Genomic DNA, 24,894 nt, shown 5'->3' with positions numbered 1-24,894 from the left:
TTTCCTCCGTGCAACGCACGGTAATATACTAGTAATATACAATGATCATACCAAATAACTAAAATTTTTATAACGTATATTATAAACTTATACTATTAGGTGATATACATAACATCAAATAGTCCTTAATCTTAGTTTAGGACTTTAACTATTTTCAATTTCTTTATATGATATAATATATATCACTTGACTTAAACTAAACTATTATTATATTATATTATATTATATTTTATTTCATTTTATTTCAGTAATATTTTTATAGTTAACATACAATGTAATCCGTAATTCCGTATTGAATTTGCTCATTGATCATCTAAGAATTGTGGGGCAAATCATGAATTATTTCCCAACCGAATCAAGGGATTATGATTTATTTTTTGGTTAGATGCGATTGTGATTTATTAGGTTTGCACGCGTTGTTATATCCGACGCCTATTTATTTATTCGGTGGTGTGTAACTCATTCTCATTAGAGTCAGTAAGCAGCATACACCTCTTCCTCTTCCCTCAAAACCCTAATACCAATTTTCCATGGCACAGAAGAAACAACGCCCTTCTCCTCTCGATGAACCACCCACGGCTTCCTCTTCCGAATCAGAGGAAGAAGACCAACAACCTTCATCTCGACAACACGAAGAAGAAGTAGCAGCTTCATCTGAAGAGGAAGACGGAGAAGCTTCAACTGAAGAGGAGGATGACGATGAAGAAGAAAATCATCAACATCCATCTTTGCAACCCTCTGCTAAAAATCCTCCACCCCCTCCTACAAACTCTCACCCCAAACCTTCATCTTCCGAGTCCGCCACTGAATCCGATTCAGGAACCGAATCTGAACCTGAACCCAACCCATCTGCTCCCGGTGCTGCGAACCCTAAAGTGAAACCACTTGCATCCAAGCCTATGGAGCAAACCCCCAAGGCGAGGTCTCAGCCCTCCGCCCCGCCTGCCAGGTCGGGGTCGAAGCGCCCAGCTGCCGACAACAACATGCATGCAACTGACCCTAAACGGTCCAAGAAGAAGGTAACTGTTTCTGCCCTTGCTGCTGTTCCTTTCGATAAGGAGGTTGAGGAGGATGGGAAAAAATCAGGTGATGACCCGAAGAAGCTGTTTCAGAGGATATGGAGCGAAGAAGATGAGATTGCGATTCTCAAGGGTATGGTTGAGTTCGCTTCCAAGACTGGCATGGACCCGATTAAGCAGGTCAATGACTTTCATGATTTTGTGAAGAAGTCGCTTCATGTGGATGCTTCCGTTAACCAGCTGAAAGAGAAGATTCGAAGGCTGAAGAAGAAATTTGAGACCAATGCAGGAAAGGGGAAGAACGGTGAGGGCCCTAAATTCTCAAAGGCTCACGAACAGAAATCATTTGAATTGTCGAAAAAGGTTTGGGCCAATGGAGATGGAGGGGTAGCCAATGGAGCAATGGAGAAGGCTAAGTCTAATGGGAAAGCTGCAAAGATTCTGAAAGAAGGTACTAGCAGCATTAGGAACGCTGCTTCTCCAAAGAAATCAAAACCTGAAACAAATCCCGAAACCAATCTGCCATCGCTTGATTCGCAGGAATCTGAAAAGATGGACATTGATATAATACCTGATACAAATTTGGCTTTGAGCGAAATGATTCGTTTTGGAAAGAGTGGGAGTCTGTTCGGGCTGAATGAGAATGTGATAAAGGGAGGACTGGAATTAATGGAAGCATCAAAGAGGGAAGAGTTGGAGGTGAGGTGGAATAAATTGCAAGTTGCTGAGTTAGAGTTGTTTGCGAAGCGTACACAACTTATTGGGGATCAAGCTAGGTTGATATTGGAGGCGTACAAGTCATCAAACCATTAGGGGTTGTGTTAGGTATAATTTTGTGGCCTTTTGTGTAATCCGGTATATGTTTTGGATTATCTTCTATGCTTTTTAATTTTGTGGCTACCATATAGTCTTGTTTAGTTATTGACATTATGCAAATATTATGGTTTTCTTTTGGAATTTTATGAGATATGATTGTCTTACTAAGTATTATTTATCAGGTATTGGAACTTTTATAATTGATTTTGTATTTCCTCTTTTGATTTGCAAGTATTTGCTAATTGACTGTGGAATTATCTATTTTTTCTGTTGTGATATTTCAACTTGAAGCTTTCACTATTAAAATTGTTCTTTTTTTTTTGTTCTGTAAAATATATATATATATCTGAATCGTGATGGTACGATTTTTTATTATCATAATATTGGTTGTTAAAGTTTTGTGGACATGTTTGTTATTTATTTTCTCTTCACTATTATTATGATCATTATACATAAAAGAATGTTAGTTTGAAGGATTAATATTTTGGTAAAAACTTGTGGTTACGGTCAAATGATGAGAATGTGATTTGAGAACTGGTGTGGTAGCAGATATCATTGTTTGTACCTCAATCATTGATTGGTGAATTCCTCAATCCTGAAGTGAAGTCTTAACTTTTTCCTAAATTGGGTTTATGGCTGAGGAAAATCATCAATGGGAGAATGCTTTGATCAGCATTAGAGTCTTGTTATAGCAGCTTGACATGGTTAATTTAAGTTGAGTACATTTACAGTTGGTAAACTCAACTATTAATAATAACGACAATCTCTAGTTCGAAATCTATCAACCCAGAATTTATATTTCTATCTAATTCCTAATGGCCAATGTTGCTAGAGAGTTGTCCCTGCACTATTAGGCCTCCTTAGATTGCTCCTTCTACCCATTTTGTAAACTGTTAATCGGGAAGGAGCACGCATAGGCCATATCCATGATTTTGTTTCCTTCATTGGTGAAGCAGAAATGGGGTAGTTCCATTCTTCCATAGCATTTTGGCTGTGAAAATATTTTTATGGTTTTAAAAAATTTGCATGAACTCTTTCTTCCTTACTGTTCTGCTAGCTTGAGCTTGGCTCCTCTGTATAATTTTCCTTTGCACTTTCCCATTCAAAGACAAGGATTGCAAGAATTCAAAATCGATACACTTTTTTTTTTGGATAGTTTGGGGAAAGGGTTAGTGTATCTGTTGGCTTCATAGATTAAATAGAGTATACCTTCATGTTTTTATTTTGAATTCAAAAATTACCAAGTAATCTCGTCATTGGATATAAATTTAGAGCCTCTTGAGTATGACTTTACGGAGGACTGTTAAGGTATGGGTGGACAAACTACCGGAGGCCAGACTTGAGAATGTCTTCTATCAGATTATGAAATGAAAGTGGTCACTGATCTCCTTTATTGTGGCACCTGTTCCTTTTTCTTGCTTGATGAACACTTTTACTTTATAAGCATGGTCCAATAGCATCCACCATCTAGAAACAAGGAAGAGTTAATAAAATTTAGATCAAGTGTTTCGTCTCTTTTTTAGTGTGTCATGTATTTGCAGCTGCACTCAACTCAACACGAATTGTGGTCATAAAATGTTTATGCCCAGCTCCTTTTGAAGTTGACTGCAGCTGCAAATCATTAGAGTTATGATATTCGCGCATACTATTAAGCTCTCATGCCAACGAGAACGTGTAATGAGCAATGAGTCTGCTACCATTTCTTTAGAGTATTTCTCGTGTCTTTCCTTATTTTTTTCTGCGTTCAGCTTCAGCAGTTCGAGTTGTCCATTCTATGTCCCATATCATTGTGTATGAAATGAGGACTTTTATCATTCTATGTTCCTGTTGTAATTTTATTTTCACTCGATCTTATTTCATGTCCCAATTATATGTTATAGGGGCTGATTACAATAGATCTGGACCATCAGGTTCAAAGCATGTTTGTCATTGTTTGGTAAAATTAAGGACCACTCTTCTCGGTCTATTTTCTAAATTGGCTACCTTTAGCACGACTTTTGGTCCAAGACGGAACGCACTAACTCCTATTACTTAAGAACTTTACGAACTTTTTTTTGGCAGCAAAGCCAAAACTTTCAAATACCAACCCTTCATAAGATTTTGGTGGATGGAGATTTGATCTCCACCAATCAAACAAAGCCATGAGATATATTGGGGCAAGGAAATCGGTTAATACCATCGACATTTTCTTCTCCTTCAAAGAGTATAATAAACTTTTTCAGAATGCCACGTTTTTAACAAATGTGTTAGGCAATGTCTACACTAGAAATACTGTAATATATTCGTTCCCTCAGCAATTTTTTTTTTTTGTTCATAAATTAAACCAGAATAGCAGGACTTCAAAGGATCAAAGCAGAAAAAGCATCCAATTGATGACAATAATATTTTACTACAACTTCAAATTGACAACTCAAATTTGGATACAAGGACACCATCGTTATCTGCATACAACCATTCACCTTCACGAATAAACGTTCCAGCAACATAAACAGGAACATGCTTTTCACCGTTACCCTTCTTGTTGGATTTGAGTGGATGAGATGCCAAGGCTCTGACTCCAATGTCACATCCATTGATCTCATCAACATCCCTAATGCAACCATTCACCACAATCCCAGCCCACCCCATGCTTTGTGCCAACTGCACCAAATTCCCTCCCACCAATGCACACCTCATGCTTCCTCCTCCATCAATAACCAAAACCCTTCCTTCTCCTTTCGTTTCAAGAAGCTCCCTAACCAACACGTTGTCTTCAAACACCTTCAGAGTAACAATGGGACCCGAGAATGCCCGGGACTGACCATAAATCTCCATCACCGGATGCAGTACCCTCAAATCACCACTCGTTATATGTGTTGCATTTGTGTCACAAATCTCTGCAGTTGGTAGAGCAGCCATATTACTGCTGCAGATAGTTATAGTAAAATCAATCAAGCTTAATTTGGAGTTACCCATTACTAACTACATCACAAAGTTATAGATAGAACGAAAAACATCAAGATCTCATGATTTTAAAAGGAAAATCAGGATTCTTATTCTTAAACACACAGTTTTAAAGAAAGGAGAATGTTTTTGCAAAAACAGTTTGGAACTCCAGTTGATTCGTGCTTATTATAAGGCTTTTAAACTAAACTCGAATTATGAAAGAGAAAAACAAGACCAGCGTATGCTTACCGAGAGGAGAAAGGAGGATGAAACTAGATGGATTGGATTATGTTGGTGTTGTAACAAGGACGATGAAGAGTGAAGAGGTGGAGAAGGTTGAATGAGATTAGTTCTTGGTTTGTGTGTCTAAGAAGGGCACAAACATCCAAAGATGATATGAGAGGATGTTGGTGTCCGTGCCACGAAATCATGTCGGGGGGATGACTTGCGTAGAAAATTCCTACGAATTAACTACAAAAAAAAATTCCCAACCACTCCTTTTGACGGCTGCAGGAAGGCTCTTAGAAATGGGACGAGACAAACACCCTTTCACCATATCATGCGGCACATATTTTTTATACGACGCATGCTCAAACTTTGACCAAAATAAATTCCATTTTGACCCTGTTCCAAATTATTTCATCAATTTGTTTTTGTTTAATCATGATTGGCCCAGAAGAAGATAAATTTATGAATGGAATAAAATATACACTATTTACTGACAAAAGCATTAAATCATTCCATTCAAGATATCTTTTGAAATAGAAAAATTTAATTAAAAATAAAATATATAATATACATATACTTGACCTTATACTCGAGTATATTTCGTATTGTGAATTTTTTTTGAATATTTACTCAAATATAAAACCCAAGTACTTGATTATTTACTGTTCCACACAATATACTTGAGTATATGAGTTATATACTCGAGTAAATATTCAAAAAATTTCCTCCGAAAATTTTCTAATGCGTAGCTCTAGAAAAGTTATGTAGAATAAAAAAACGGAATCTTATTCGGACACCTAAGTCAAAGGTGATGACCTTTTAAATTTTTACTCTAAAATTTACAAAATTTTGTAATGGCAATAGATTTTGTGATCCCACAAAGCTTTCCCCAAGTTACCCGAGTCAAGTCTACAATATTATGAGTATATGGCTATAGAAACTCGTTTGATACAAAAAATCTTGGAAAAATCAGATTTTTTTAGTATATGACTATAGAAACTTGTTTGATACAAAAAAAACTTATGGTATAATTTTTTTTCCATGAGATTTTTTGGATCAAACAAGTTTCTATAACCATATATTCATAATATTGTGGACTTGACTCAGATAACTTGAGGGGAGCTTTGTGGGTATCACAAAATCTATTGACATTACAGAATTTTGTAAATTTTAGAGTAAAGCTTCAAAAGGTCATAAATTTTAACTCGAGTATCCTAATTAGGTGTTTTTTTTATTCTACATAACTTTTTGAGAGCTATGCATTGGAAAATTTTCAGAGATTTTTTTTGAACATTTCCTCGAGTATGTGACCCATATATATATATATATATATGAGAAAAGTATTTCTCCAGTCACCGGAGATAAAGTTATCTCCAGTGAGCTCAAAATGACGTCGTTTTGGGTTATAAGATTAAAAAATTTTAATAACAAAGACTAATATAACCCTGCAATATATTATAATTACAAAAATACCTTGATTTTCGCCTCAAAATGACGTCGTTTTGAACTCACTAGAGAAAACTTTATCTCCGGTGACTGGAGAAATCCTTTACCCTATATATATATATATGTATATATATATATGAGTTTTATTAATCTCATGTTAAAAGAGATAAGTTATCTCATGTCATAAAGATAAACTTGTGGGCTCCACCAGCTGAAAAAAAGAAAAAAAAAAATGGCACAGTTATCGAAGGGTGTGTGGGAGAAAAATTCATCAGATGTAACATGAAAGTAGTTTTTCCCTTTATATATATATATATATATATATATATATATATATATATATATATATAATCTCAGTTCAATACAAAAAATTGGTGTCTGTTCAATAATAATTCAACCTGATTTCGAGTCAATTCACTGGCTTTCAATTTCAAACCGGTTAATCTCTTTACAGGTAAATTCACTAGACCTGTTTCGTTGTTGGTCTATTTCCTGGTTGATTTGGTATGATCAATTGATCCGATCTGATTTTAATAACAATGCTTTCTGTTTGTTAAGAATTAAAGTGTGATGATTTAGTCCCTCTACTTTCACTAAAAAATTGTTAGTGTCTTAAAATTTCAAACTATGCTAAAGACTCCTTCGATTTCTAAAACATTGATTAATTAGTACGGCCATTTTTCTCGAGTTATTAAACTTCATTTCCAATCTTCTTATTTTTTTTAGTACATTAATCTTGTTATTTTTAAGTTAGAAATAAAAAAGATTAAAAATTGAATTTTCACTAAAAGTCTAAAATGATTCAGGGGGCTTTTTTGGCACCACGTAATTGATTGTTTAATTTTTATAAAATTAATTTTCCCAAAATGGAAAACTCATATTCAATTTCAGTTAATGAGATTAATTTTGTTTATCGTTGAAATGTAAGACCGATATTATTTATAGTGAATCTCATTAACTGAAATTTATCTTAATTTTATTTTTGGAAATGTAAGATAAATTTCAGTCCATCGAGTACTGAGGCGCATATTACTTAAATTTCCTTTAAAGTGAATCTCCCAAATTAAAAAAAAAAAGTAAAAGTCGATAGTCAGCTACTGTATTCTCTTTACCATGGGGTCAATTTAATAGAGCATAAATCAGGCTTTGGTCAATAAAAATAAAAGATGAAAAAGAGAGAAGAAAACGATTGATGAACTAAAACTGGTTAATAAATTTAGATTGAATTACTAAATTAATTTTCGAGTTTGATTCAATATGATATACGGCGGTTTTGAGAAACAATTTTAGCAATTCACTCTGTGTCTTCTCGTTTATCTTAGCACCTAAAGCTTATTAGTTGTATTTTCTCCTGAAAGTGGTAAGGAAAGGTGGAAAGCAAAGTCAGATACATTAGAACTAGTTTTATTTTATATGGAAAGAGATGAAATGGTAGCAGTTGGTAGCAAAGGAATTGAGTAAGTGGAAATAAAAGGGCTTCGGTTCGATTCTCACATATCACTTTTGAGAAAGGTTTAAATATCTTCATCCCGACCCGCCCTACACTCCGGATTAGTTCCATAACCGGCTCATAGAGTAGAAGTTTGTGGGATATCAGAGGAAACCAGATAATTAGGATTGGATTAATTTAAAAAAGAAAATTATATGGAAAGAGAAACTTAAAAAAAATGAATTCTTCATTCAATCAAACTATTTGTGTAAGTGAAACAGAAAAGGATAAACAAATAAAAAAAAGTTGTACACTTCATATCTAGCAATTAATAATGTTTTGGTGAAATTCTATGTTATTATAATCTTTTGGTTTTGGAAACTAAATGATGATTTAAGTGTTTCAGCTTATGACGGGCCCATGTATAACTTGCCTCCCCTCTTCCCTTCTAGTGGCTGTGGCAGAAACGTAATAGGGAACAGTGAACAATCCATGGATGAAACACAGAATGCCTCCTATGAATAGAAAGCGATGGTTTAATATACCACAAGATTTTCTTGACCTTGAGTTGGTTAATGTGCCTATGATGAGCATGGAGAATGCAACTACTAATACGATCCTGCAAATTGATGTAAATTGATAGAATGAGTTTCAAGTTTCAACATGAATCCATGCATAAAATGAAGAGAATGAAACCATTATGCACTAAAGGCAGATATTATTGTTAAAAGGTAAGGCAGACTCTGATTAATTAGAAATCATTTTAGATATAATTGCGACATGCAAGAATTAGAAACATTATTAACCAACATAAATTTCGTGTTAAGAATCAATTTAAATAGCAAAGGGAAATAGACTTGTGGAACATGAAAAAGGCTTACCATGAGAAAATGAGAAAAGCCACTGCTAATTGCCTGTTAGCAGTAGCTGCTTCGTATTGTTTTTTGGAACGCACACAAATGCACCCACCAAGCAAGTTAGCAATTGAGTGAGCGAGAGCCAATAGAATAGTAGCTGCCAATCCTAGCTTAAAAGCTTGATAGCTTGGGTACCTACACTCAAATATCCACATCTTCATATGCTTCTCCTGTTTTCATTCCAAAAGATTAAAGAAAGTCCCTTAAATGTTCTCAACAATGAAGCTTTAGGGTCAGTCTAAGAGTACCTTGTTTTGAGCTTTTTCTGCCTCAATTCCAAGTATGCCCGCAACAATGTCCATGATCATGACAAGTATGCAGATAAGGAAGCCAACGTTTTTAGCCATGATTCCCTGATACAAAAGTGATATTGTACAAGTGCAAGAGAAGAGGATGTGGTAGTGCTATACCTTGTTGATATATAGCTCTTGATTATTTAGTAGTGAAGCACTTTCCAATATTCCTTCCATAGGGGACACGGAAAGCAGAGTATATATCACCAGCGAAGGAAGCGACATTGATATGTGGTTTGGAAGTATGACCAGCTATGAAGTATTCTCAGGTGGTGTTTGGTTCAAGAGTTTTTCATTCTTTTCCAGCAAAGTGATTCCCACATACTCAATTGTCCATGTTTGGTACACGGATGTCTTCAATTTTACCCATCAAAGCGAGTTGCCTAGCTATCATGTTTTGCATGTAAAAAGCAACAAAATGACGGTTTAAGCATAACAAAAGGTGATATTTGTCTTTGAAACCGGATAAGTGAAAAGTGCTACAAATGGGTAACACAATTACCCCTACATGTGAAAAGGATAATTGGTCCTATAGGTTTATTTTTAAAAGGATAATTTTGTAATTTTAATAAGTTTTCCAATCAATATTTTATCTTCAACCAAACACACATTCAGAAATTTCACTCAAATTTTTTTGATAAAATTTTACCCAACCAAACAACTTTTTTAAAACTTTCCTATTTAACTCACTTTCTCTGCAGATCCCTGGTAATTACATTCCCCTAGTAAATTTTTTTTTCACCTGAGCCAAACACCCCCTTAAAGAACCTCTATTTTTACTTAAAACCAAGTTTCTTCAATTTCGTTCTTTTTCATAAATTCCTTTGGTCTTAGTAGTCGTGGGAAAATATATTAAATGTAACCAACTTGTTTCAAATGATTGTTTTAATTAAAACGAAAAGATATTATGTCTACTTTACTTATTTCTTTACAACATCGTTAGATCATAATCTTAACTAACAATGAAAAAAAAGGGAGAAAAGATGAAAATCAATTGAGATTTTATGATTTAATGATGTTAACGAGAAGTGGATAGAATAAGTATAAAAAAAAGGTAAGAATATAATTTCCTATCCCTTGATTAAAATAGGAAGGCAACACATTTGAAAGTTTATATCTAATTTATAGGTGTAATGGCAGTCTGTCTCTGTCCTAATTTCCCAAAGGTGGTAATAAGGCTTAGATTAATATATATTCCCCCAGCAATTCGATAGTTTGGTAAGGATTTTAGCTTTTCCTGTAGTTTTATTCTTTACAGCAGAAGTAGTCAGTTTAATATTTAGGAGAAATGAAAATCTAAATTCATAAAGTCAAAGGGCTTTTTGTATAAATTGGATGAATTGCATAATTAGATGGATGAATAGTGAATACTAAGAGGTTCCCTTTTTGGATTGGTTACGGCTCTCGGAACGATTTCAATATAATTAAGTGATTTCATTGCTAGAAATCATTGAGTACTTGTTGAGACTAGAGACAATTTAGAATGTGGATATCAGCGACGGATGTGGTTGCTATATAAATTTATAATATTTCTAGACCCAAAATAATAAAATTAAGCTTTTTCTTTTTGTTCCGGATGGCCCAAGCACTCGAGCGGCCCAGTTGCTCAGGCCCAATCCTCAGCCTTGTTCCGCGTCAACCCTTAGGGCTGACGTGGACCCTCACGATCTCCAAGACTGCATCACGTCCAAGAGATACACCAAAATATCCCACTTTGAGACATTAACCGCAAAAGACAGTCGCCATAAGCACTGCAAAGGAATCTGCCCCTTTGCTCAGTGCTGACATCGCCAGGTGCAGTGGTTGCAGCACTGCCATTGTGGCAGCGCCAACCACGCCTAACATAGCCATCAAGGGAGCACATCCCAAGGAGTGTTGACCCCCACCTCACCAACCCACACCATTTTCCTTATAAATAGCCCTCATGGGCACAACAGGATCTTCATCTTTTATGTACTGTTATTATGTCCATTTACTCTTAAGTCATACCCTTACTATTTGTCTGCCATTGATATCTGCTTACTTGTTCTTGGAATAATACCTTCTAGCCTGGTCTTTACCTCAGCTAGAGGTACAATCCATATAACAACATTACCCTCAAAGGATACATAGTGGGCTCATAGAACCAAACGGTACACTTTTCAACCACCCGAAGAAGGAGATTTGTCCTAATCATTGCTATACAAATAATTAATAAAAGAAGGAAAGAGTCTGAAGAATTCAAACTGTTTGCTTGAATCCCATGTATAACTTTTGGGATAAATTTATTAATAAATTTATGAATTGTGAACGCACCATATAAAGTTGTTTATTTGATTATTCTATGATGATGTCACTTCCCTTACATTTTCTTGTTGATTAATTCAATTTCAATATTATCAAAGAAGAATATTTTAACTGAAACGATCCGATGGTAATGGTACTTGCTTCCTCATATGGCTTTATTGTTTGCAGATTAGAAGTTAATGCCTTATCTTGAATGTTACAAAAATTTATTGGATATTGCTTGAATCTGGAATAGTAGATTGAGATTCTATGAGTGTTGATATTATAAGATGATACAATTATAGTTGAACAATTGTACATGGTTCAACCATTGATTCAAGAAGTTCGAAGTCAATCAGTTTTATTGTCCAATAAGTATGACTCAATTGTTAAAAGAATCAGTAATTTTAAATATAACAAATTACGATCAAATCCAAGTCTAAATGAAGCAACATATATCATTGTGATTTTTTTGACAAGAAAAGAAATTCTACACATTTGACATGATTTGATATTTAAGATTTGAGATGTGTTTTGAATGATTTAATTATAATTATTTATTTATTTTTGGAAGTTAATTATTATTATATTTATTTTAGGATTTTGAATTTTGAATTTTGAATCAATTTGTAATTAGTTCATGAAATGATGCTTATGACTCTTATTATAGGAGTTGAATTTTATTTTTTGTTAATAAGAATTGAGAACCGAAATATTTCTCTTTTGTGAAATCTTAACTTTTTGTTTAGCCACATTTTTTCTGTGCTTTTGGCATCATTTGGTATTAGAGACTAGGTTGCCTTCGGCCAATGGCTTAACAAGCTCGCGGAGGCCGTGGATGGCAGAGTCTTGAATGTAAGGGACGTTGATTCGTTCTTTAAAAAAATGGACAACCGCATCGATAGACATAAAAAATAAAGAGCTTGGAAGGCGAATCAAGGATTTGAAATGACAACTTGAGCAGGTGTTGGACAAGAAAATTCAATTTTTGGAGCGACTACTTGTACGACTCAGAGTAAGAAAATCCAAGATTTGAAGCAACGACTCGTGCGAGCCTATAGCGAGAAAATCAAAATTTTGGTGCAACAACTTGTGGAGGCACAAAGGATGAAAATCTAATATTTGTAGCGGCGACTTGCATGGACAAAGTTGAACGTTCAATCTGAAAAATGAATGAAATCAGAGGGCACATCTGATAACGAAAAAGAGGATGTGTCAATCCTTTAGGAATTCTAAACTAGTTACGAAATTGGGGAGTACGACCTGAAAATCAATCCACTTTTTAAGATATCGAGTTGCAACTCAATATTTTTGATTTTGAAGTCTATAACATAATCCAAATTATGATAATTATCTGATTTACGATGATTATCCATCTTTTGATGAAAATTCAGTTTATGATAATAATCCAGTCTATGATAAATCTGATGGAGAATTTGATGACGAAGATGTAATAGATGGAGAGTTATCAATTGAGTGTTTACCTAAAGAGATTGATATCAATGAAGATGAAGAAGATTCAAGGACGAATCTTTTCCTAACAGGGGAGAATGATGCACTTATAGTTGACCTCCAACCATTGATTCAAGAAGCTCGTAGTCAACTAGAATTGTGGCCCAATAAGTATGATCCAATTTTTAGAAGAAGTCCTAATTTGAAATATAACAAATTACGATCACATCCAAATCCAAATGTAGCAGCATATATAATTGTGATTTGTTTGGTAAAAAAAAGAAAGCAATACATTTAGCATTATTTGAGATCTAAGATTTGAAATATATTTTGAATGATTTAATTGTAATTGTTTATTTATTTTTAAAATTTAATTACTGTTACATTTATTTTAGTAATTTTTCTTATTTTTAGGATTTTAAATTTTAAATTTTGGATCAATTTGTAATTAATCTATAAAATGGTGCTTATGACCCTTATTATATGAGTTGAGTTTATTTACTTGTTAATAGAAATTGAGAAAAAAAGGACCGCTCTTATATGAAATCCTAACTTTCTGTTTAGCCATCTTTTTTATACGCTTTGGGTATCATAAAAGTCTATTTATTGGAGATTGCTTGAATTAGATTTAGATTCTTAAAATCATTATGAATGATGAAGTTATAATATAAAAAGAAGGAAGAAAAGAAGATAATAAAAATTGTATAATAATCTCAATTATATAATAACACGATATAAAAGAACATAATGAACTTGGTGAATTAAATTGTTGATCATTTCATTTTGATAAGCTATGTTTTTAACCAAGCTGAACTAAACTGGGGTTGTAACATCTTGGGAGTTGACGAAGGTTGAGAGTGATTGTGGTGCGAAAGGGCATGGATAAGGAGCGGCTTCTGACAGGATTTCAACAGGAGGTTACATGAATGAATCGAATTGACACCCGAAAGAGAGAGATTTCAAAGACTGTGCAAGTATGAAACTGCACAGTTTGGGATAGCTTATAAGAATTAATTGATACTACCTATACTAACAAGATGCATCAACTTTTCAGTAGCCCAGAACGAAAGAACTCCATAGTTAAGCATACTTAAATTTCTATTAATTTTTTTTGGCAAGAGGGACAATAAAAAAATTGCTTTATATACATATTACTATCCAAAATCAACATTGTTTTTCACGTTTTGTCCTCTAAACTAATTAATCCATTTTTATTTTAAAAAATAAAATTATTTTATGTACTGTGTATGATATGATTTAGTTCGAATCATTCAAAAGTTGCAATTTAGAACTAGTTTGGTGTTGATGGAGTTTTTGTTTGGTAGTAATGAAACTCAAATTTTCACTTGATCGAAGACAATTAAGCTCTTTTACATTTTATCGTAATGGTTAACATGGGTTGAATAAACACACAAACAAATAAATCGGATAACTTGCGTTAAATGAGAGGAGAATGAGTTTACCAAAAAAAATAAAAAATAAGAGGAGAATCAACTAATCCCCTTGTATAACTCAAATTTAATAGAAGAGTAATACTTTTTATGACAACACGGCACACCACATGCCAACTTAGGCACATATCATGTTTGCTTTTAAAAATAAATAAATAAATAAATGTGCTCTTGCAGTTACAGTCAAAGAGACCAACTACCAAAGGCCTTACAAATCACGCCAAAATGCACATGAAACTTGAAAACTTAGGAGGTGTATTGATTGAGATTTCAAAGGATTTTAATAGATTGTTTTTGGATAAAAAAATCCGTTGGTATTCGATTAGGATTTTAATAGATTGAAAAAAAGTCACGTGGTATTCGATTAGGATTTTAAAGGATTATTTTAGAATCCGTCTAAATTCGTTGGTATTCAATCAGGATTTTAAACAATGGAATCACAATCTCGTGGTATTCAAAAACCCGACAATTTTAATGGATTTTTTATTGGATTGGATTTCGTGAGACTTTTTAGTGAAAAATATAAATAAGATGTCTCTCTCACAATCTCACCTCAACCCCTAGAATTTCTTGAGATTCTTCTATTACAGTGTTTTTTTCTTCCTTTGGTAGGTTGACTGCTCAAAATTGGGTTCCGCCATGGGAGTTTTGTCAAAACTAAAAAAGAGAGAGGATATTTTTGAGCGATTTTCATCACAAAACAACCCAGAAACAACAAACCCACGAGATTTTAATATAATCTATTTCAAAAATAACATATTTTTGAGCCATTTTTGAGAAATTTTGAAAGTTTAAAAAGTGATTTTTCAAGCGATCGCGATTTTTCTTGGCACAAAAATGTGTGATTTTTGTATTAAAAACAACATAAAATAGTGAAAAAATAACATGGGAACTAAAACCCTCAAACCAATTTTCGTTTTACATTAATGAAACAATATCAATTTAAGGAAAGATTGAAACTTTTATAATATGAACTCTATATTTCGTAACAATACATTCATGAACGAAATTCCTGCACTATAGGAAACGATTTCGAACAATTTTTGTGTCAATAGATAACTAAAAGCTTGTTTCTCAAAAGCACCAAAACAATTTAAGGTTTCAATGTATCGATTGAATTTTTTTTGAGAAATTTCTAAACTTTCATGTAATTAAACCCAAAATTTCAGATTCATATGGTTAGAAAATTCTAAAAACCCCAAGGTTTTCAAGATTAATTGCAAAAAATTCCAAACGAAATTTTATCATAAACTTTAGGTTCTATATGCAAATTTAAAGTTATTTTTATAATTAAAAAAATAGGGTCTTATAATCATATATGCATAGTTTTGATACCAAATGAAAAAAAATAATTTTCAACCCATTAGATATGTGAAAATCTGTTATTTAGTAATTTTGAATGTTTGGTAAAAATTATATTATATTTTACTGATTGAGAAAATTATATTAGGTTTTACTTTTTTTTATTAATTTCATTGCATTTCTTTGTTATTTTTTATGGGGAAGATTATACTTACAACTTATTTTTGTTTACAATCTTTTACAACCATACTTCAGCCGTTTATTTCCGTTAATCAATGGTTATTAATTTTGCAAATCAAACTCATTAATTAATATTTAATTTGCAATGAATGATAACCGTTGATTGACGGAAATCAACGGTTAAGATATGGTTGTAAAATGTTGTAAACAAAATTAGGTTGTAAATATAACCTTTTCCTTTTGTATTGACTCTTGTAATTTTGAATGTTTGTTAAAAATTTATATGATTTTTTAAAATCTTATAAATCGTTATTGTCCTTTCAAATCTTATAAATTCTATTAAAATCTTTTAAAATCCAATCTTATGAAATCTTGATGGTAAAAAATGTCTTTAAAGTCTCTTCAATTCTAAAATATCTTTTAAAATCTGTATGATTTTTTATCTCAAAAAAGTCTATTAAAATCCAAATCCAAACACCCCCATTATTTTCGCTTTCTTAATTCTTTACGAATAATACAGATTTTTCTTTCACTTACAGGTTACAGCTTTCTAGCTTCTACCAAGGGTGTGAACAAGTAAAATATCTCTGATCCGGATTATTTTATCAAATTCAATTGGAGTTAAAGTGCGGTGGTAAATTTATTTTATGAAGCCCATATTAGACAATTTTAAGTTGGAACAATTTAAATCAGATTCCAATTAACTAAAAAAATATCGATGTTATATCTAATTGTTGCATTTTATAAATCAAAAAATAATAATAATAACCATAATTTATAGTCACATTCTGTTATGAAGATTCCAACATGTAAAAGACACACTTAAATGGCCAAATCGAATATATTTGTGTGTGTCATAAGAAACACACCTGAATTAACCTGGGACCATAGGAAATGCCCTCAAAACATACATAAATGTACTTGTACTTTTTCTCTCTCTTCATCTGTCCCTCTAACATGATGCCTCTGTGAGAAGCACTTATATAGCCACCAGCCCACCAATTAAGTGCTCAGTTTACAAAGCCTTTGAAAGACATTTGTTCAATACCTGTTAATTAAGATCCATGTTTTTCCAGAAATGGAGTATGAAGATGAAGATTGGCTATGTGTTTCTCTGGATGACTTTTCTCTTGCTACTGAAAATGGTAGTAGCAAGGGAAGGATGAGTAGGAAGAGGAACTATGATGATGAAACAAGAGAGTACAAATCCAAGAACCTTGAAACTGAGAGGAGGAGGAGGGAAAAACTCAGTAGCAGGCTCTTGATGTTGCGGTCTTTAGTACCTATCATCACAAATGTAACCAACCAAACTACCTAAGCCCTCACTTTCTTACTTTGATCCTTCTTTATCTTACTGTGTTTCATATATTTGTTTAACAATTGCACATTAAACATTGTAATTTAAACTTATTATAAAGTCCAATTTTGATATCAGATGAACAAAGCAACCATTGTTGAAGATGCTATCACCTACGTCAAGAAGCTTCAAGATAAAGTGCAGAGTCTCAGCCAAGAGCTTCTCCAATTGGAAGCAACTTCAGAGGAAACTGGGGAGACAAGGATTGATGAAACTGATGCTGCAGAGGATATGAAGAATTGGGGGATACAGGTCATCTACAAGATCCTTTATTTAGATGAATAAATGAACATTTTCTATAAATGTAGTTATTTACTAATGTTTGCAGGAAGAGGTTAGGGTGGCACAAATTGATGGGAATAAACTCTGGGTCAAGATCATCATTGAGAAGAAGCGGGGAAGGTTCAAGAGACTTATGGAGGCCATGAATAATTTCGGCATTGAGCTCGTGGACATCAATCTTACAACCGTAAAAGGAGCATTTCTGATTACAATCTGCATACAGGTGACTCTAAGAATGATGAGAATCAAGCTTGCTTTTCACTACCTGTTACTACAATCTCACCATAGGGTATTCTATGTTATCAGACTCGAAGATGAACCTAGATTCATCTTTGTAATATAATATGCATATGTGATCTTCAGAAACTTGACCGTGTGCTAAAATAATATTCACTTTAATTGTTTTTAACTATGAGATTTTTCAGGAGCTGAAAGGCAAGGATGATGAAAGACTTGCAGTTCATCAAATCAAGAATTTGTTGGAATATATTATCAGTAGCACATAGAGCAAGTTGAGATGAGCTTTTAGTTATTTTGTTGTCAAGTCATCTTCCACGAGAGGATAGTACTAGTTAGCACTACTAGCATATGAGAAGATAGAAGATAGTTGTGTAATTAAAAAATTAGAAAAAACTACGTGACTATTAAGATTCTGTTTTCTGTTAGTGTTGTCTAATGCAGATTCAGTGTACTGTCAGCTAAACACTAACATGCAGTATTTTTTTTTTGTTGCCTAAGTTATTTTAAAATCTGTTCATTTTCTTGCAACCCATCAATCCCTTCATTTAAACCCTCCCCAAAGAGGAGAGACATGTTAACATCAACCAAAACTGGACACTGATGTTAGTAGCTGAAATATTTTGATTAGATAAGAGAAATGTTTTTTTTAACTGCTTAAAAAGATCACACAAACCTAGACCAGTTTAAATTAAAATAGTATACTAATTAATATAAAATGAGTAAACTTACTTCTAGATATGGTGTCAGCTCATAATACTTTTGCAGTGGAAATGAAAATCAATAACAGATTATATTTTTGGTTGGCAATAACTGCCTACTTTATGTTTTATTTTACCTTCCATCTGTCTGAAGATTAAGCAGAAGTTATAAAGGTTGAATGAATGACCTAAGAAATGAAAGTGATCCGACTTAATAGTGATTGTGCTGTTATTAGAGAACTGAAAAAAATGGATGGTGGGGAAGGGGAGAGAGAGACAAGAGCCTGCGACTGCTCAAACCTTAAAATAAACAACAGAACCAATGCTGTCTACTTGCCGCTGAAGTATAGAAGTCTACACTGTACTTCAACAAAACTGAAGCTATGTACATAAGAATATGGCTCCAGAATACAAGTTCAACATGGTTGTCCAATATCAAAGAAAAAAAGTTGTCTTTTATCAAGGACTGGTACCAGTACCAGTTAGGATTTAAAATGAGATAGGTTTCCAATGCTGATGCTGAGGAGAGAGCAACTTTATACTGAATATTTGAATCAGACCAAACAAGTTAACATCACATTTCTTTCTCAGTCTTTAGAAAACACAACAAACGTATATAAGAAAGGAATTCCCTGTAGACTGACATTATTGACAGGCCAGATTATCAAATAAATTAATCAAATTAGACCACTTTTTGAATCGTCTAAAAGGGAATAACAACTTGCATATAAACGAATTATATAATTGAAAAACAACTAGATGATAATGGTTCCTATTTCCTCATATAGGTTGATTATTCAAAGATCTGAAGCTATTTAATTATTTGAGATTGCTTGAATCATGAATTGTAATTATAAGGATTTAGTAAAGAGAAAAAATAAATAAAATAGAGATGGAATAATATTTTCGTTTGAATAATGATATGATAATAAAGTAATAAGCCTCGTTTACCAAAAAAATAGTAATAAACCTTTTTTTTTTTTGGTAATTGTAATAAACCTTTTTATATTAAATAAAGAACATTTAAAATAAAAAACAAATAATGAAATATAAGAAATAAAAAACCAATTCAAGAGATTATAAATTATATTCTAAATTATTTCAAAATATAACATAATATTTATAAGATATTTTCTAAATATTCTAATACAAAGGATTCAATATATATTTATGGAAACTCAAAAACATGTTATAATAGATGAATTTCTCTACGTGAATGGTCTAAAAAGGAGAAAAACAACTTGTATATGAAGGAACTATATAATTGAAAGCAATTGGGTGATAATGGTTTCTGCTTTCCTCATGGGTTGACTTTTGAAAGATATGAAGCTAATGTTTAACCATGGAAAAAAAATTAATTTAATACTTTTTAATAAAATAATTATGCATTTATTACAGTTTTTGGAATAATTAGAGATCTATTGCACAATGTGACGCCCCAATGGGGCATCACTCATCATGTGTTGACACGTGTCATTTTTTTTTCAAAAAAAAAAATTAATTTAACATAAAAATTTTTAAGGCCATAACTTTTGACTCAGTTATCCAAATCAGATAATTCTTTTTTTGATTCCACATAACTTTACGAGATCTACGAAATGACATCTCATTTGATATATTTTATTTCTCACAAACATAATTTTAATTTGCAAGAATGGTATTATAAGAGCAGTTAAACCTAGAAGCCTCTGAGTTATGCGTTTGTGATTTAATATAAAAAAATAAATAAAATTTTGATTCGTGATTTATTTTTTTATTATAATTTTGTTTTTACTATAACAAAAATTTGGTTTGTGATTTAAATTAAAAATAAAAATAAAAAATATTATTAATAAGGAAAACAAAATAAAGATTTGATTTGTGATTTAAACTAAAAAATTAATTTGAAAAATCTGTAGAAATAAAGAAAATAATTAAATAAATATTATAAATCTCTAAGGAAGAAGGATATTATTTTTGAAATTAATGATTAATGCTATAAGCTTCTGGGCTATTATTCGTGGTCTAAAATTAATGATGACTTATGAATGTTTTTCAAAAATAAAATTACCTAAATTAGGCGTGATTGCCTCTTTATTGAAACCCAATTTAGACGTGATTGGTGACGTGTCAGGTGTTGATACGTGTCACATTTTTAAACTCAGAAGCCTATGAGTTCTGCGTTTGTGATTTAATATAAAAAATAAATCAAGATTTGATGTGTGATTTAAATTAAAAAAATAAATTTTTTATATTAATAAAAAAAGTTTGGGTTGCGATTTAAATTAAAAGTAACAATTATTATTAATAAGAAAAACAAAATAAAGATTTGATTTGTGATTTAAACTCAAAAATCAATTTGAAAAATTTGTATTAATAAAGGAAATAATTAAATAAATATTTTAAATCTCTATGGAAAAAGGATTACCTGATTTAAATTTAAATTATGTTTGTGAGAAATAAAATATATCAAATAAGATGTCATTGCGTAGATCTCAAAAATTTACGTGGAATCAAAAAAAGAATTAACTGATTTGGATACCCGAGTCAAAAGTTATGGCCTTCAAAAGTTTTATGATTAAATTATTTTTTTTTTTTGGAAAAAAAATGACACGTGTCAACACCTGATGAGTGACGCCCCATTGGGGCGTCTCCTATAATGTCCCACATCGATTGGAGAGGGGAACGAAGCATGTCTTATAAGGGTGTGGATATCTCTTCTAGTGTGAGGCCTTTTGTGAGGTGTCCCAAGAAACAAAACTGTGAGCTCGACGGTGCTTGTGCGCGGGGCAAAGCAGACAATATCATGCTATAGGGTTTGGGGCTGTTACATCTCCCCTTAGAGTGAGACGCCTCAATGAGGTGTCACATGTGACGCCCAAAAGGGGCGTCACATTATGCAATAGATCTTTAATTATTTCTTAAACTGTAATAAATACGTAATTATTTTATTAAAAAGCATTAAATTAATTTTTTTGCCCATAAATAGAATAAAATTTAGGTTCAGATCAAATAAAATTTGCAGCAACAATTATTTTTCCCAGCTGGATTTTTTTTTATTCCAAGATCCGATTTCATATCCTAGTGTAAATATGTTTGCTGTAACTTTTTCCATCGGCAACAATAGCAAAAACAAGAAACCCTAAAATTTATTAGAGACTTGAATCTGAAATTGTAGATTGAGATTTTTAAGTCATTCTAAGTGTTAAAATTAGAAAGATTTAACTAAAGAGGAAAAAGAAAATAAAGATAGAATAATATTTTCATTTGTACGATGATACAAAACAAAGTAATCATCCATCTTTATATTAAATATGCGATTTCTTAAATAAGTAAATAAATAATGAATAATAAGTAAATATGGAAATTAATTTTAAGAGATAATTTAAAATATTAGAAAATATCTTCTAAAAATTCTAATTAGATTGAAATTATAAAATTAATGAACAGCATGTGACACGTTAATTTCTATATGTGAATGGTTTAAAAAAGGAAAAAACAATTTGCATATAAAAAAACTATCTAATTGAAAAAAATAAAAATATATTCTTTGATCGTATACTTTCTTTTGTAATTGGAAGGGTACGTGGAAATATTCTATATATATTTCTTCTCTCAAAGCCTTTTTGAAGGCTGAACTTTTGAGAGCATAAAGAAAAGAAAGACAGAATGTTCGGGTTTTGGCATTTTCTCAAGAGGACACTTGTGTGCAAATCACACCCAAAACAAGTTGATGATGCAGAGGCAAGTAGGCACCAAAACAGTAATCATAGAACAAAGTCAGATAAGCTTAAGCGTTCAAATATCATAGGTTTCATCAGGGGGAGCAACAGGCACTTAAAAATTGTACCACAATGTTTCACTCCAAAACACGAAGTGGGCATTGACATCAGTGATCCCATAACCCCTGAAATTGTTCATGATAGCCCAAACAGTGACATTAGAGTTCGTCGATGTTTTTCTTGTCATCGAAGGAATAGCGGCAGTGAAGGTTCAGAAGATCCTCATACAAGGCTGATAGTTCAGATGGAATCTGATGGTTCTTCAATATTGATTTGTCATAAATGTGGTGAGAAACTAAAAGAACTTGATGCTGTTGAAGCACACCATATCTCTGAGCATTCAGGTAATGACTTGTAGTTTCGCATTAACCAATGGCTTAAGTGTGGAATCGTTATTAATAGATATTTATGTAAATGTTGGCATATCAAGAAGAGTTTTTCAGTGTATTTGTTGCAATTAACATGTATTCACTGGACTTTCTCTTCTTTGCAGATTGCATTCTGTGCAGTTTTTCTTGCTTTTTTGGTGAATAGAGCTATGATTGTTTTGAAGTTTTACAAATTCAATTTTAGAAAATTTCCGTTGAGTTTTGGCTTAACTTTTATGTGCATTGTATTTTTAGATTCTGTAATGTAAGCTTCTGATTTTCATGTCCTGAACAATGACTCAAAATCCTCAGCCAACTTTGGTGACTGACTGAAAATAAGATAGTATTTATACACTTAATATCACTCCACTTCTGATTTTTTTTTATTTTTTTTATTGTATTTGAAATAGGGCAGCTGATTGCTATCCATGTGATTTGTATAAACAAAAGCTAAATGGCTTTCATCTACATTTTGAAGAGAACAAAAACGAATGGAAGCACTTTTAAGAACCTACTTTAACAACATGTACTATTTTGCAGTCACTGAGATTCAAGAAGATTCTAGGCAGATTATTGAAAAAATATGTGGAATAAGCTCGGTTAATCCTGAAAACATGTTGGGGCAGATTGATTGTATCTTAAAAGTCCAGGGCATGCCAAAAACCCTTGCTTGCTTTGAGGAATATAGAGAAATGGTTAAGATTAAGGCTGACAAGCTACAGAAGAAGCACCCGCGTTGCCTAGCTGATGGAAATGAGCTTTTAAGGTTCCATGGCATAACTGTTGCATGCCCTCTTGGAACAAATAGTTCTTATAGCCTTTGCACTTTAGAATACTGTGGTATATGTCAAATCTTGAGACATGGCTTCTCCACCAACAAGGAATCCCAAGGTGCATTAGGGGTCTACACCACTTCCACATGTGGTAAAGCCTTTGATTCCATTAGGCCATCTGAGGAGAGACCAGTTCCAAGAAAGTCTGTTGTAGTGTGTAGAGCAATAGCTGGGAGAATTTATAGTCCTCTCGAAGAAATTCAAGGAAATGTTGATTCAGGATTTGATTCATTGGCAGAAAAAAAAAGTGGTCATTCAGATGCAGATATTGAGGAACTCTACCTACTAAATCCCAAAGCTCTGCTTCCTTGCTTTGTGGTAATATTCAAATAACAAAGTATGAAAGTTAAAAGGTTCTACTCAAGCTTAAGATGAAGTTTTTGACGAGTACCTCTTAACGTGGAGGTTCTCATGTCAGATTTGTGATTCTTCTCAAATATTTTAGTGCTTCCATATATTTATTTGCTTGGGATGTATAGTTAATATTTTGATGCCTAGTATGTTAAATGGTGATTAAATTCTATAAAACAGTGTGGATGCTTGCTTTGCTGGTATTTTTTCATTAGGAAGGGCTTGTGGTGCGTCTTTGATCAAGTGTGTTTGTTTAATTGTCTATTGGTTAGGTAATCAAATAGGATTCATGTGCCAAATTTTATACCTACGGACAACTTTTTTCCCTTTTAATTTAGGGTTCGCTTTTTGTGTACTCATATAAGTTATCTGCGGTATGTTCAATACGATATCGTTTTAGGAGAGAAATCAGATGTTTTTATAATTTTAATTTATTTCAGGATTATTATAATCTTTATAATTATAATTTTTTAATATTTCAATCCCAAAATGACATCGTTTTGGGAGTAAATGCAGATAACTTATCTGCATTAACTGCAGAAAATGGTAAAATTATTCTGCATACAAGTTTTAATAGTTTATTTTGACACTGTTGAATTAACATATTTATTTTTGTCATATATTTAGGTTTTTTCACCCTTTTTCCCTTCACTAATTAATTAATAACCATTTTGTCCCTGATTCGAAACTATCTACCAATTTGTCCTTCTTTAATCGACTACCTTGCATTTTTAATCGATTAAATGGTCAAAACAGGCAAAAATGGCTGTTGGGAGATTTAATCGACTAAATCTCCCTATTTAATCGATTAAATCCCCCAACAGGCAACAAAGGGAAACAAGTCAGTATGATTTTTTAATCGATTAAGTATGGAGATTTAGTCGATTAAATCTTCCAACAACCATTTAATCGATTAAAAATGCAAGTTAATCGATTAAAGAGAGACAAATTGGTGGATAGTTTTGAATCAGGGGCAAAATGATTATTAATTAATTAATGAGGGATAAAATGGTCAAATAGCCCATATATTTAACTTTAATATTTTTCATAATTGTTTTTAGTCATATGTTTTTGTTTTATTTTAATAATCCGATAAAAAGATAACAATAGAATTAATGCTAGGCTATTCACATACAAAAAATAAGATAAAAAATAGAACACATATTCAGGCTAGTTCAATCTTTTTATTTTTGTCATATATTTAACTCTAATATTTTAATATTTTTATAAAAAAAATTAGTCATATGTTTTTGTTTTATTTTTAATAATCCGACAAAAAAA

At 32.3% G+C, this 24,894-nt stretch overlaps 5 protein-coding genes across 7 annotated transcripts; 3 read left to right on the top strand and 2 right to left on the bottom strand.

Annotated features, from left to right (window-relative positions):
* Positions 1 to 467: 467 nt before the first annotated feature.
* On the top strand, positions 468 to 2,023 carry LOC133312829 (STOREKEEPER protein-like). The gene has a single exon (XM_061514101.1). The coding sequence runs from the start codon at positions 531 to 533 to the stop codon at positions 1,830 to 1,832; it is 1,302 nt and encodes a 433-aa protein (XP_061370085.1). The 5' UTR covers positions 468 to 530; the 3' UTR covers positions 1,833 to 2,023.
* A 2,071-nt stretch (positions 2,024 to 4,094) lies between these two features.
* On the bottom strand, positions 4,095 to 5,208 carry LOC133312835 (putative 4-hydroxy-4-methyl-2-oxoglutarate aldolase 3). Of its 3 annotated transcripts, none has more exons than XM_061514112.1 (2): positions 5,010 to 5,208; positions 4,095 to 4,737 (listed from the first exon to the last, which is right to left on the bottom strand). In XM_061514112.1, exon 2 carries the CDS (start codon positions 4,731 to 4,733, stop codon positions 4,233 to 4,235), a length of 501 nt encoding a protein of 166 aa, XP_061370096.1. In that variant the 5' UTR covers positions 4,734 to 4,737; positions 5,010 to 5,208; the 3' UTR covers positions 4,095 to 4,232. The 3 variants fall into 3 exon arrangements, with proteins under 3 accessions (XP_061370096.1, XP_061370097.1, XP_061370095.1); XM_061514113.1 differs by having other exon boundaries at positions 4,095 to 4,711; XM_061514111.1 differs by having other exon boundaries at positions 4,096 to 4,740; positions 5,010 to 5,207.
* A 3,057-nt stretch (positions 5,209 to 8,265) lies between these two features.
* Positions 8,266 to 9,127, bottom strand: LOC133312849 (protein DESIGUAL 2-like). The gene is made up of 3 exons (XM_061514125.1): positions 9,029 to 9,127; positions 8,745 to 8,950; positions 8,266 to 8,482 (listed from the first exon to the last, which is right to left on the bottom strand). Exons 1-3 carry the CDS (start codon positions 9,125 to 9,127, stop codon positions 8,266 to 8,268), a joined length of 522 nt encoding a protein of 173 aa, XP_061370109.1.
* A 2,530-nt stretch (positions 9,128 to 11,657) lies between these two features.
* Positions 11,658 to 17,868, top strand: LOC133312848 (transcription factor DYT1-like). Its single transcript, XM_061514124.1, has 6 exons — positions 11,658 to 11,739; positions 12,733 to 12,984; positions 16,800 to 17,020; positions 17,159 to 17,332; positions 17,409 to 17,585; positions 17,788 to 17,868. The coding sequence occupies exons 1-6, from the start codon at positions 11,658 to 11,660 to the stop codon at positions 17,866 to 17,868; spliced, it is 987 nt and encodes a 328-aa protein (XP_061370108.1).
* A 4,080-nt stretch (positions 17,869 to 21,948) lies between these two features.
* On the top strand, positions 21,949 to 23,595 carry LOC133312847 (uncharacterized). The gene is made up of 2 exons (XM_061514123.1): positions 21,949 to 22,405; positions 22,970 to 23,595. The coding sequence occupies exons 1-2, from the start codon at positions 21,949 to 21,951 to the stop codon at positions 23,593 to 23,595; spliced, it is 1,083 nt and encodes a 360-aa protein (XP_061370107.1).
* Positions 23,596 to 24,894: the final 1,299 nt, after the last annotated feature.

Source organism: Gastrolobium bilobum, unplaced genomic scaffold (genome assembly GCF_033153095.1).
Source record: "Gastrolobium bilobum isolate Gb01-03AN ecotype WA unplaced genomic scaffold, APGP_CSIRO_Gbil_v1 utg12574, whole genome shotgun sequence".
NCBI classification, from domain to species: domain Eukaryota; kingdom Viridiplantae; phylum Streptophyta; class Magnoliopsida; order Fabales; family Fabaceae; genus Gastrolobium; species Gastrolobium bilobum.
This window is presented reverse-complemented; position numbering and strand designations above follow the sequence as displayed.